A 12036-nucleotide genomic window follows, 5' to 3' on the forward strand; every position below is an offset into this window, starting at 1 on the left:
TAGCTTCAAGATTTTTACTGTAATGAGTCGCAAGCTTTGGACATCTGTTCCTCAAAAGTACTGATTAATGTACACTAGTCTCATTAGCCAGGGGACAAGGTTAATGTACACAGGATGACCGTATGTGCCATACAGGCGCCAATGACAAACTGACATTTATTGGCTTAATATACACCCCCATATATGCAACAGCAGGCCATAGGTCTAGATCAGGGATGGGCAACAGATCAATCAGCCGGGGTCTCAGCTTACTGTTGTAGAATACACAAGGTGCAATTTCAAAATTTGGTTGTGCATCAGCAGTTTTTCTCGTTATGTTAGTCACTGACAGTCACTCAATTAGCCCATGTCAGCTACATTTTTTATTGGTAAATTAGTCTAGCGGCCTGCTACCTAAACTTAATCATGGAAGTAATCAAGGTGGAATTACTGACCGGAGGGCCCCTATTGATTTTGTTAATCACTCTTACTCAGATATCATATTCAAAACGGCAAACATTTCTCTCCACAAAATGTTTAGAATAGCAGGAAATTAGCTTTGAAATAGTTATATTTTTTTCGCTACATTCCATGGCAAAATGTGTAGAATAGCAGGAAATGTACTTTCAAACTTGAACTAAGTATAATTAATGAGGTGTGTAGTTTTAGTCAGAATTAGGGTAAAATAATATAAACTGTACAATATGTCTCTAAAGTGTCTTAAACACAGACTGTCTGAGCAAGATTCGGTGTCGACCTTGGCTAGGGGCCTCTGAGAGATTTGGGAAAGGACAGGGAGTGATTCTCACGGTCCCTAATCTTTGTCGGCTGGGTAGCAGGACAGTGTGTGCGTAGGATACCTACTGTTTGTGTGCAAATGTATGTGCATATGAATTCTGTTTGTGTGCAAGAGTATGTGCGTAAGGAGCTAGTATAAAATGAATGGTTTTGTACAACTAACCAGCGCGCCCATGAATAAACCTTATTGACTATTTTAGCTGGGCCTCCGTCTGTTTCATTTCAATCAGTATCTTACAAATCCTGATTAGCAGACATTAGTAGTTTAATTGAATTGGTTTATGAACATCTAGAACATAATTCTCATGACAGAAATGAACGCACACAGTGAACAATTAAAGCTTCTGCAAAGGACCACAGAAAGCACACTTATTTTAACAGGGACACAATCATGAAATATGGTGCCAGGAGGAACCATGACATACACACTGTTCACTACGCTTATCTCTGGTGGTGTGTGGCAATGGCTCTCTCCAGACCAGCCAGAGTGTAATGGGTATTCTTTAAGTATGCTCTGTTGACAAAATGGTATGCCATGGGGTTTGGGCACAGCATGCCAATGCAAGGAGATGGATAGATGGTTGTTATGCAACCGCATGTAATACAACTAAGTTCATCCCAGTGTACATAGTTTAATAAGGCACATATTACATTGTCAACCATTTAGGCACACTAGGCTGGGTAAGTGGAATAGGTCTACCTTCTTGAGGAGAGATTATGAAATTGTTTGAGCACAGCAACACACATGAAGTGATGGTGGTGACCATCAATATAATACAATAAATAAGAATTAGGGGATATATAGATTTTAGGATGTCTATAATCACAGACTCTTTAAACATCCACGATAACCTGAATATGTACAGTACCAGTCAAAAGTTTAGACACACCTCCTCATTCTGTCTTTATTTGTACTATTTTTTACATTGTAGAATAACAGTGAAGACATCAAAACTATGAAATAACACATGGAATCATGTAGTAACCAAAGAAGTGTAAAGCAAATCAAAATATATTTTATATTTGAGATTCTTCAAAGTAGCCACCTGTAACGCTCGTCTTCCTCCTCGTCTGAGGAGGAGCAAGGATCGGACCAATATGCAGCGTGGTTTGAATACATAGTTATTTATTATGTAAACGAAGACGGAAAAACACTTAAACAAACTACAAAACAATAAACGACGTGAACAGACCTGAACTTGAGAACATATAAAAATGAACGCACGAACAGGAAGGAACAAACGAACGAAACGAAACAGTACCGTGTGGCGAACAAACACAGACACAGCAACAATCACCCACAAACAAACAGTGAGAACAGCCTACCTTAATATGGTTCTCAATCAGAGGAAACGTAAAACACCTGCCCCTGATTGAGAACCATATCAGGCTAGTTGAATGAACCCAACATAGAAACACATAACATAGAATGCCCACCCAGCTCACGTCCTGACCAACTAAACAAGACTAAACAAAGGAAAATAAGGTCAGGAACGTGACACCACCCTTTGCCTTGCTGACAGCTTTGCGTACACTTGGCTTTCTCTCAACCAGCTTCACTTTGAATGCTTTTCCAACAGTCTTGAAGGAGTTCCCACATATGCTGAGCATTTGTTGGCTGCTTTTCCTTCACTCTGCGGTCAAACTCATCCCAAACTATCTCAATTGGGTTGAGGTCGGGTGATTGTGAAGGCCAGGACATCTGATGCAGCACTCCATCACTCTCCTTCTTGATCAAATTGCCCTTACACAGCCTGGAGGTGTGTTGGGTCATTGTCCTGTTGAAAAACAAATGATAGTCCCACTAAGCGCAAACCAGATGGGATGGCATATCGCTGCAGAATGCTGTGGTAGCTATGCTGGGCCTCCCAAGTGGTGCAGTGGTCTTAGAATTGCATTGGTATACATTTTATATGCATGTGTAGGCTATATGCTTAAAGCACAACACAAGAGTGCAACAAAGTTACCAATGCAAGAGATTTTCACTATCCTTGATTAAATTGTGATTTCAAATTTGACAATGGATGCAGCTAGCAATACATACACTTCCCTCAATTATATCTGACAATAATAACCTTCTACAGTGAGCTCCAAAGGTATTAGGACAGACACATTTTTTGTTGTTTTGGCACTGTTCTCCAGCACTTTGGATTTAAAATTATACAATGACTATGAGGTTAAAGTGCAGACTGTCATCCTTTTTAATTTGAGGAGTTTAGAAATTATTGCAAGTTACAGATGCACAAATATCACATGCAATTTCAGAATGTCCCCAGTGAAAGTTGTGTCCGAGTTTTTTTTTTTTTTTTACGGTTCACCCGATATGGATGAAAATACCCTCATATTAAAGCTGACATTTTGCACTTTAACCTCACAGTCATTGTATCATTTCAAATTCAAAGTGCTGGAGTACAGAGCCAAAACAACAAAAATGTGTCACTGTCCCAATACTTTTGGACCTCACTGTATATAACCGACACCCCGTCTAAGCAACGAGAGTTGTAAAAGAGTCTCTGACATAATAGCCTGCAGTGCACCCATAGCTTTCAGTAAGTAGGCTACTCCTGAGTCGTGACATAAACTGACGTCATGCCTGGGGCGGGACAGCGACAAGATACATAAACTGGAACCGGCACCGCGCTGTATCGGTTAGAATATTCAACCTGAAAATATAAGCATGTCGGTCGTGTGCACCTCTTTAGCCCGAAACGCCGTGGCATTACGGAACACTGGGGCGATGATGGTAAGTAAAGAAGTGTGCTTTTTTTTAAGGAGTAGAATAATGAAGTTGGTGAATGGAAAGAAAATACCTATGACTGGGATAGGTAGACCCTATCAATAGGGTAGTCGTAGACCACCTGCTTGCCTGGCCATGCAATGTGTTTTTACTAGCTGTCAATAGGTCCATGTCTGGTTTATGGCATGGCTTCAAATAGTAGGCTGTCGTTCATATGGTTTACTAGACAGTTCCTCTGAAAAGAAAACTCACAAACTGTTGTCAATTGGAGGTTTACCTTACATCAGAGTAAAACACAGTAGAAAAATCAAATAGAAGCTATTCTTTAATTTGAGTAACTTTGTTAAAGTCTAAATAATAATATATTCATTTACGAAATATTCATTATTTGCCTAATCGATTTTGAAATAGAGCATGTTTCAGTTAGGTTTATAGGCCTATGTATCTTTTGTGAAGGACTTGCGCAAATTGTGTTTCAGATTAGAGATTTCTTTCATATAATCGTTAAATTGTTTTTTCTTTCATAATTTATTTATTTATTTATTTTTTAAGAATAGCGTTACTCTTAATTTAAGGTTTATGTATCCTTTTCGAATGTATTGTGGCCAAAATGTTAGTTATGAAACTTGAAATTGAGGGTGATATAACAACTCATATCAGTACATATGTCCTACCGCTAGAGGGAAATGTCTACCTTGTTATGAAAGTAGATATTTTCCTTTAGCGTAAAACCCCCATATGAATATACAACTCTGTGTCTTTTTGACATAGATATTTTTATGTCCGACTGAAATCCATTTTAATTTCAGTTGATCTATTGTGTAAATCTGGTATAGTATACTTTCACTCACCCCATGTCTTGCCTATCGATTGATATCAAAGCAAAGCCCATAAATAGCTGTATGAATCAAATTCAAATAAAATTTTATTTGTAAGATGCTTCGTAGACAACAGCTGTAGACTAACAGTGAAATGCTTACAGGACCTTTTCCAACAATGCAGAGTTAAAGATAAGATAAAAAAATGTAAATGGTGAATAACGAATAAAAATAACATGTACAAATAACATGGCTATATATAGGGAGTAGTATTAGATAATAAAACCAGCATTTAACACCAAAAACAATAATGTAAGCCTAATTTAAAATTGAATTCCTCCTACATTGATACATGTTGTCTATGTCTCGTCTCCAGATGGTGCGCTATGCACAGACCGCAGCCGCCCCGGCATCTGAGCCCAGGATCAAGAAGTTCCAGATCTACCGCTGGGACCCAGACACAATGGGGGATAAGCCACGCATGCAGACATATGAAATTGACCTCAACAAGTAAGTACAACAACAGTATAGGTCTTCACTTGTTTAAAACCTATCAATGTCAGCGTATAGTCTGTATTGATGGAATTGCTCTCATTGATGAATATCTGCATTGTTAACAAATCCTTCTCCCTACTATTACAGCTGTGGCCCCATGGTTTTGGATGCCCTCATTAAAATCAAGAATGAGATGGACCCCACGCTCACATTCAGACGCTCCTGCAGAGAGGGTAAGGCATGAAGAGCAATTTGCAGTGGAGAGAAAAGTGGGTGTCATCAGTATGGGAGGAAAGTAGAAGTCATAAAATATAGACCTATAGATATAGTGTATCCTATTCTACAATGATAGAGCGTCATGAAATATGAAATGAGCCTTGGTGTGGGGTTGTCCTTTTCAGTGGTGTGATATACATGCATCTTGCTTTAGGTATCTGCGGCTCATGTGCCATGAACATCAACGGAGGCAACACACTGGCCTGCTTAAACAAAATAGACATCAATACCAGCAAACCGATCAAAATTTACCCACTCCCACACATGTACGTTGTCAAAGATCTGGTGCCGGTGAGTATTATGGTTACGTTTAGAAGTAAATTAATACTGATTATTATAGCTGCATTAAAAAATAACAAATCTAAAAGACAAACACTGAATAAAACAATGCAATATTTAGTCACCATGTGGTAGCCTATATTTTGTTGACTAAGGGTGTACATGTATTGTGTGTGCCTCTACAGGACATGAGTAATTTCTATGCCCAGTACAAGTCCATCGAGCCCTTCCTGAAGAAGAAAGATGAGTCTCAGGAGGGCAAGGAGCAGTACCACCAGACTGTGGAAGACAGGCAAAAGCTGGTACATATTTCATCCCCTGGCCAGTGGCAGCAGATTTCAGTAGTTAAACTATCAATGCATCATATGCAATTTCCATGTCTAGTCTGAAACACAAGTACATATACCCATTTGATTAAGATATCAGAAAGGGACAATGTAGTATTTCGTAGGGTTGAAGTAATCTAGTCAGTTGAACCAATTTAATTTGCTGCATTGAGACCTTGTATTGCACTTGCGAAGGAAATAATTTTATACACGTGAACCACACTTTGCCACACCTTTCTGGCATTTCAACTTACCACTTTGTATATTTGAACATATGTTATATTGTTAGAGTGCAAGGAGTTCTCATGACAAAATAAATCTGATCTCTAATTGCCCTCCTCTCCCAGGATGGTCTGTATGAGTGCATTCTCTGTGCCTGCTGTAGCACCAGCTGCCCTAGTTACTGGTGGAATGGAGATAAGTATCTGGGCCCTGCTGTCCTCATGCAGGTATGTATTGGATTTTTAGTCTATATATGAATCTTTTTTTAATGCTTTTGCTTTTTTGACAGGGAGAACCGATGTCTGAAATCAAAGTAAAGCTGACGTGTGAATGCATTTTCAACAGGCATATAATTGGATGATTGATTCCCCTAATGAGTTTGACTGGCACCTCCATTCCAGAGATTAGCATTTTATGATATTGCTGTATGAAGTAAATTAATCTGATTAATGTGTTTCCCTCCTCAACAGGCCTATCGTTGGATGATTGATTCACGTGATGAGTTCACAGAGGAACGACTGTCGAAGCTCCAGGACCCCTTCTCTCTCTACCGCTGTCACACAATCATGAACTGCACTAAGACATGCCCCAAGGTACACTCAACATCTGAATAGACTGCATCTGGTTTAGCCTTCCTTTGCTAAACCAAACCACCATTTCTAAATACAGTAATAAGACTAGTGTAGAGTTCAGCACAATGGACTTCAGACCATTTATACAACTCATGCAGCTTAAAAGTAGTTATCGCCAATCCCTTTCTGTCATGTTACTCATCTTTCTATCTTTCTTGACCTTTTATTTTGTATTAATTCCACAGGGACTCAACCCAGGAAAGGCTATTGCTGAGATCAAGAAAATGATGGCAACATATAAAGAGAAAATCATTAACCCCGTGAACATTGTGGAAAACCACCGGACTTGAAATCCACTAGTAATGACTCTAATACTGAACTTTCGATTACACATTAGCCTTTCAACAGTGTCTGTCCTTTTCATTAGGCTTCGCACATGAAAAAAGATACAGGCAGTCTAGAAGATACTGCCGCTTTTATATATGTGAGAGTGAATGTGTGCTGGAGGAGAGGAGAGAAAGGACAGAGGGAGAAATGGAATAACTGCTCCTCCTTCTAGAAAAATACGTTTTTTTTTCTAAAAATACATACAAAAGTAATGTTTGATGTGGTGATGGAGCTTATTACTCAGTGTGTGTATAGATTGTACAGCAGGGGTTGGCAACAGGTACTGGCCTACAAGTATTTCAGATTTTGGGGGGATTTTAGTTTTTGGAGAAAAAAATACTAAAACCACTAGGAATTCAGCAAAAAATGTGTTTAATTTAGGAAATCTGTTCAAGTATTGCCATGAATAAAAAAAGATGTGATCGTATCTCAATGTAATCAAGGTCTGAAATTATTGCTATTTTCAAATACAATCTCTTTTTGGGCTTAGTTGTGGTCAATTTGCAGTGTATAAATGATTTTTAATTCTGTTCCGGCACCCCCGACCATCCACTCCTACAAAAATCAGCCAGCAGCTGAATCTAGTTGCCTACCCATGTTGTGCAGCCTTATAACCACATTATGGGATGATGATGAGCTCTGGACCACAATTTGATGTTTGTTCATTGGATATACTGTATGTATACATCATATTTTACATAATATTTTAAGGAAAAACAGTTAAATGTTATTTAAATGCTTATCAATAAAGGAAGTAGAATTAAAACAGGCTTTGGAGATGTTTTAATTTACCATTGTAACACATTGATAGGTTTCATGAACGAAACTGAAATGGTTTAGTTGATTTTTAAAAGGATTGATACTTTATCTGGTTAATGGCTGTTAGAATCGTTTTTGAGCCAAAGATCTACTCAGAATGCAAGTATGTTTTCAAAACTATGATTTATCATTGTCCCATGGGGAATGGAGTTTGTAAAAATTTATGTTACATCTCGTAAATATGATGTATGTCAAAATTTGATTTCATGTCTAGGTGTGGGGCTCTACTTTGGTGGCAACGCCCCCGAAAAGATCTCCCCTGTCATTTTCAGATTATATACAGTATGCTTAATTATCAAAATAAACAAAAACAAACCCCATTGCATACCAACCCTTATTTATTTATTAACATTTTTGTTGTTGAATAAACTCTGTTTTATTATTGTCACTATTCATGGGCTTCCGTAGAAATGCGTTTGTGTGTCACATGACGGGATAGAGAGGCAAAACGGAAGATAACGGTTCGCTAGTACCGGGTACTTGTTGTGCTAGTCAAAGACATCATTTTGCCAGTTGTATGACTGGCAACTAATTATGGTATCGATTACTAAATTATCATGACTAAAGGAAGGATGGACACGCTTGGTGAGTTTTGCAGTATGGCAGTAACGCCCCCCCACCCTGACAATCCTGCTTGGGGAATGAACATTGGATCTAACGTTAATGTATGTAGCTACCTAATTTAGCTGATTAAACTCAACGATTTATGTTGGAGTTGAGCGGTACCTAGCGTGGGCGGACTGAAGTGCAGACGTCACATAAAACTCGTTTTTTAAAATTATTAAAATTATTTCAGCACAAAGAATAGCCCGAAATTACACATGACATTGTTCTGTGTAATTGCGGGCTATTCTTTGGGTGCTGAAATCCAGTAGTTTTTGATGATAACTGAATGTTATGACGTCAGAGCTCCGCCCACACCATCGCCGCTCAACTCCAACATAAATCGTTGAGCTGAGTCGGCTAGTAACTAGCAAGCTCTTGAATTTCTGGCTCCAGTAAATATCTTCTCATACAAACTCAATGAGACAGGATGTGGACTGGTGCCAGATAGGATGGTGCGTTACTTCCACCAACAGCAGAGGTGGTGAAATAACATTTAGAATTAGAAGCTAGGTACTGTATACTAGCTAGCTAAAGTAGTGACGTGAACTAGCTAGCCTAGCTCGTGTGTACTAGCTAGCTGCAATAGCAACAGTGGTTAATATAACGCCCTGGACCAGATCTAGTGCGACGACAAGAGCTAGTGCCTAGCACACTGACACCACAGAGTTTCTAAACCCTGAGCGCATCTGTTATGAAATTCGCAGACCACACGGAGTCGGCACCCATAATCTGCAGCTGAATGCTTCTCTGCAGTATTTGTATTGGAAACACTGGTGTTGAGCTACAAACTAATCCAACATTTTGCTTTTGGGAAATGTGCAAAGTCAGTGTTGACCAGCTGTAGCAACAGTAGCTGAACCATTTATTGTGAACACAGTTGTAGCTAGCTGACACTGCAGCAGGCTGTTTACCTCTGTGTTGTCTAGCTATGGGAGTTGCCTGCTTTAAACTCTTTCTGACAGCTCACCTGTCAAGACACAATCAGTTTTATAAATAATTAATTTGGAATGAATAGGGTTTAGCTCAACAAAATGGAACTATTATGATTTTTTTTAAACTGCAAGCACAACTAAATCTTTCTCTCATGATGAAATGATCATGGGACATGGTTACAACAGCACAAGCTGAATTTGCTAACATGTGATAACTCCAGCCATGCCTCTCCAGTAAGGGCTGAATCATGAGGGCAATCAGTATTCGCAAGCCATGTACAGTGGCTTGCGAAAGTTTTCACCCCCCCTTGGCTTTTTTCCTATTTTGTTGCCTTACAACCTGGAATTAAAATATATTTTTGGGGGGTTTGTATCATTTGATTTACACAACATGCCTACCACTAAAGATGCAAAATATTTTTTATTGTGAAACAAACAAGAAATAAGACACGAACACAGAAAACTTGAGCGTGCATAACTATTCACCCCCCCAAAGTCAATACTTTGTAGAGCCACCTTTTGCAGCAATCACAGCTGCAAGTCTCTTGGAGTATGTCTCTGTAAGCTTGGCACATCTAGAAACTGGGATATTTGCCCATTCTTCATGGCAAAACTGCTCCAACTCCTTCAAATTGGATGGGTTCCGCTGGTGTACAACAATCTTTAAGTCAAACCACAGATTCTCAATTGGATTGAGGTCTGGGCTTTGACTAGACCATTGCAAGACATTTAAATGTTTCCCCTTAAACCACTCAAGTGTTGCTTTAGCAGTATGCTTAGGGTCATTGTCCTGCTGGAAGGTGAACCGCCGTCCCAGTATCAAATCTCTTGAATACTGAAACTGGTTTCCCCACAAGAATTTCCCTGTATTTAGTACCATCCATCATTCCGTCAATTCTGACCAGTTTCCCAGTCCCTGGCGATAAAAAAACATCCCCACAGCATGATGCTGCCACCAACATGCTTCACCGTGGGGATGGTGTTCTCGGGGGGTGATGAGAGGTGTTGGGTTTGCGCCAGACATAGCGTTTTCCTTGATGGCTTAAAAGCTCATTTTTAGTTTGATCTGACCAGAGTACCTTTTTCCATATTGTTAGGTTCTTAAATAACTCACGGACGGACACTAGAGAAGCTTAACCAAGTTTAATTCTTCTCAAAGGGTCGACACAGCTGTATTCAGACAAAAAACATTTCTCACCATCACAAGTATATATACCCCATTTTAGACACTCCTTCTCTCCAATCCTTACATCCTATGGTTCCACAGGAAAAGGGTAACAGGATAATAAACCCTTATTACTCCCTTCAAGGGATCTGACCTGACCTCAACCCCTCCTTCGATCTAATCCACAGATGTCCATCCGCTCCCCTATAGCAATCCTGTGATCTCCTCCCGTCCACCCAACACATTCCAAAGCCATCTGTCTTTCTACAGTAAACCATTATCTTCTGACATAAAACCCAGTCTCTTCCACTCCTTATATTCTATGCTTCTGATCTATCACTTATTTAATATCTCAATGTTCAAAGTTTATCCCGAATCCAACAATATGCTTGGGGAGTCTCCCACATGCCTTTTGGCAAACACCAAACGTGTTTGCTTATTTTTTTTCTTTAAGCAATGGCTTTTTGTCTGGACACTCTTCCATAAAGCCCAGCTCTGTGGAGTGTACGGCTTAAAGTGGTCCTATGGACAGATACTCCAATCTCCGCTGTAGAGCTTTGCAGCTCCTTCAGGGTTATCTTTGGTCTCTGTTGCCTCTCTGATTAATGCCCTCCTTCCCTGGTCCATGAGTTTCGGTGGGTGGCCCTCTCTTGGCAGGTTTGTTGTGGTGCCATATTATTTCAATTTTTTAATACTGGATTTAATGGTGCTCCGTGGGATGTTCAAAGTTTTGGATTTTTTTTTTTTAACCCAACCCTGATCTGTACTTCTCCACAACTTTGTCCCTGACCTGTTTTGAGAGCTCCTTGGTCTTCATGGTGCTGCTTGCTTGGTGGTCCCCCTTGCTTAGTGGTGTTGCAGACTCCACAGAAGTCTGTGGCCTTTCAGAACAGGTTTATATATAGTGAGATCATGTGACAGATCATGTGACACTTAAATAAAGTCCACCTGTGTGCAATCTAACTAATTATGTGACTTCTGAAGGTAATTGGTTGCACCAGATCTTATTTAGGGGCTTCATAGCAAAGGGGTGAATACACATGCATGCACCATGTTTTCCGTATTATTTTTTATTTTTTTGTAACAAGTTATTTTTTTCACTTCACCAATTTGGACTATTTTGTGTATGTCCATTACATGAAATCCAAATAAAAATCTATTAAAATTACAGGTTGTAATGCAACCAAATATGAAAAACGCCAAGGGCGATGAATACTTTTGCAAGGCACTGTACTCTTATAATCTCCACTCGGCACAGCCAGAAGAGGACTGGCCACCCCTCTGACCCTGGTTCCTCTCTAGGTTTCTTCCTAGGTTCCTGCCTTTCTAGGGAGTTTTTCCTAGCCACTGTGCTTCTACATCTGCATTGCTTGCTGCTTTGGGGTTTTAGGCTGGGTTTCTGTAAAAAGGGCTTTATAAATACATTTGATTGATTGATTGAAATTTCAACGGCAGTACCGGTGTTCTAAAAAGTTGGGCAAATAATATTTAATAATACCTGTGGATATGTTATAAAAAATTTCGGCCAGCTGAAGGACCAACTGCACAGACAACCGATAGAGTAAGTTAAAATGTAATTTTATTCAATATTCTGTCTTGTAAGGAAACAGGAATTGGTATCACAG

General features: G+C 39.5%; 2 protein-coding genes across 3 annotated transcripts in view; both read left to right on the plus strand.

The window, feature by feature from the left end:
* Positions 1–3387: 3387 nt before the first annotated feature.
* On the plus strand, positions 3388–7315 carry LOC111976377 (succinate dehydrogenase [ubiquinone] iron-sulfur subunit, mitochondrial). Its single transcript, XM_024005167.2, has 8 exons — positions 3388–3520; positions 4709–4842; positions 4975–5060; positions 5258–5394; positions 5568–5684; positions 6056–6157; positions 6401–6523; positions 6748–7315. Exons 1-8 carry the CDS (start codon positions 3455–3457, stop codon positions 6850–6852), a joined length of 870 nt encoding a protein of 289 aa, XP_023860935.1. The 5' UTR covers positions 3388–3454; the 3' UTR covers positions 6853–7315.
* An 830-nt stretch (positions 7316–8145) lies between these two features.
* Positions 8146–12036, plus strand: part of atp13a2 (ATPase cation transporting 13A2) — a 45486-nt gene continuing 41595 nt past the window's right edge. For both annotated transcript variants that reach the window (XM_024005761.2, XM_024005763.2), the window contains exon 1: positions 8146–8293. In XM_024005761.2, coding sequence (XP_023861529.1) covers positions 8266–8293 — 28 coding nt within the window. In that variant the 5' untranslated portion in view covers positions 8146–8265. The remainder of the gene's footprint in view (positions 8294–12036) is intronic.

This window comes from Salvelinus sp. IW2-2015, linkage group LG17, assembly GCF_002910315.2.
Source record: "Salvelinus sp. IW2-2015 linkage group LG17, ASM291031v2, whole genome shotgun sequence".
NCBI classification, from domain to species: domain Eukaryota; kingdom Metazoa; phylum Chordata; class Actinopteri; order Salmoniformes; family Salmonidae; genus Salvelinus; species Salvelinus sp. IW2-2015.

Coding starts and splice junctions, on each gene's coding strand:
- LOC111976377 (XM_024005167.2), top strand. CDS start 3,455: ATGTCGGTCGTGTGCACCTCTTTAGCCCGAAACGCCGTGGCATTACGG. Junction 3,521..4,708: donor GGAACACTGGGGCGATGATG/GTAAGTAAAGAA, acceptor TCTCGTCTCCAG/ATGGTGCGCTATGCACAGAC. Junction 6,524..6,747: donor GCACTAAGACATGCCCCAAG/GTACACTCAACA, acceptor TTAATTCCACAG/GGACTCAACCCAGGAAAGGC.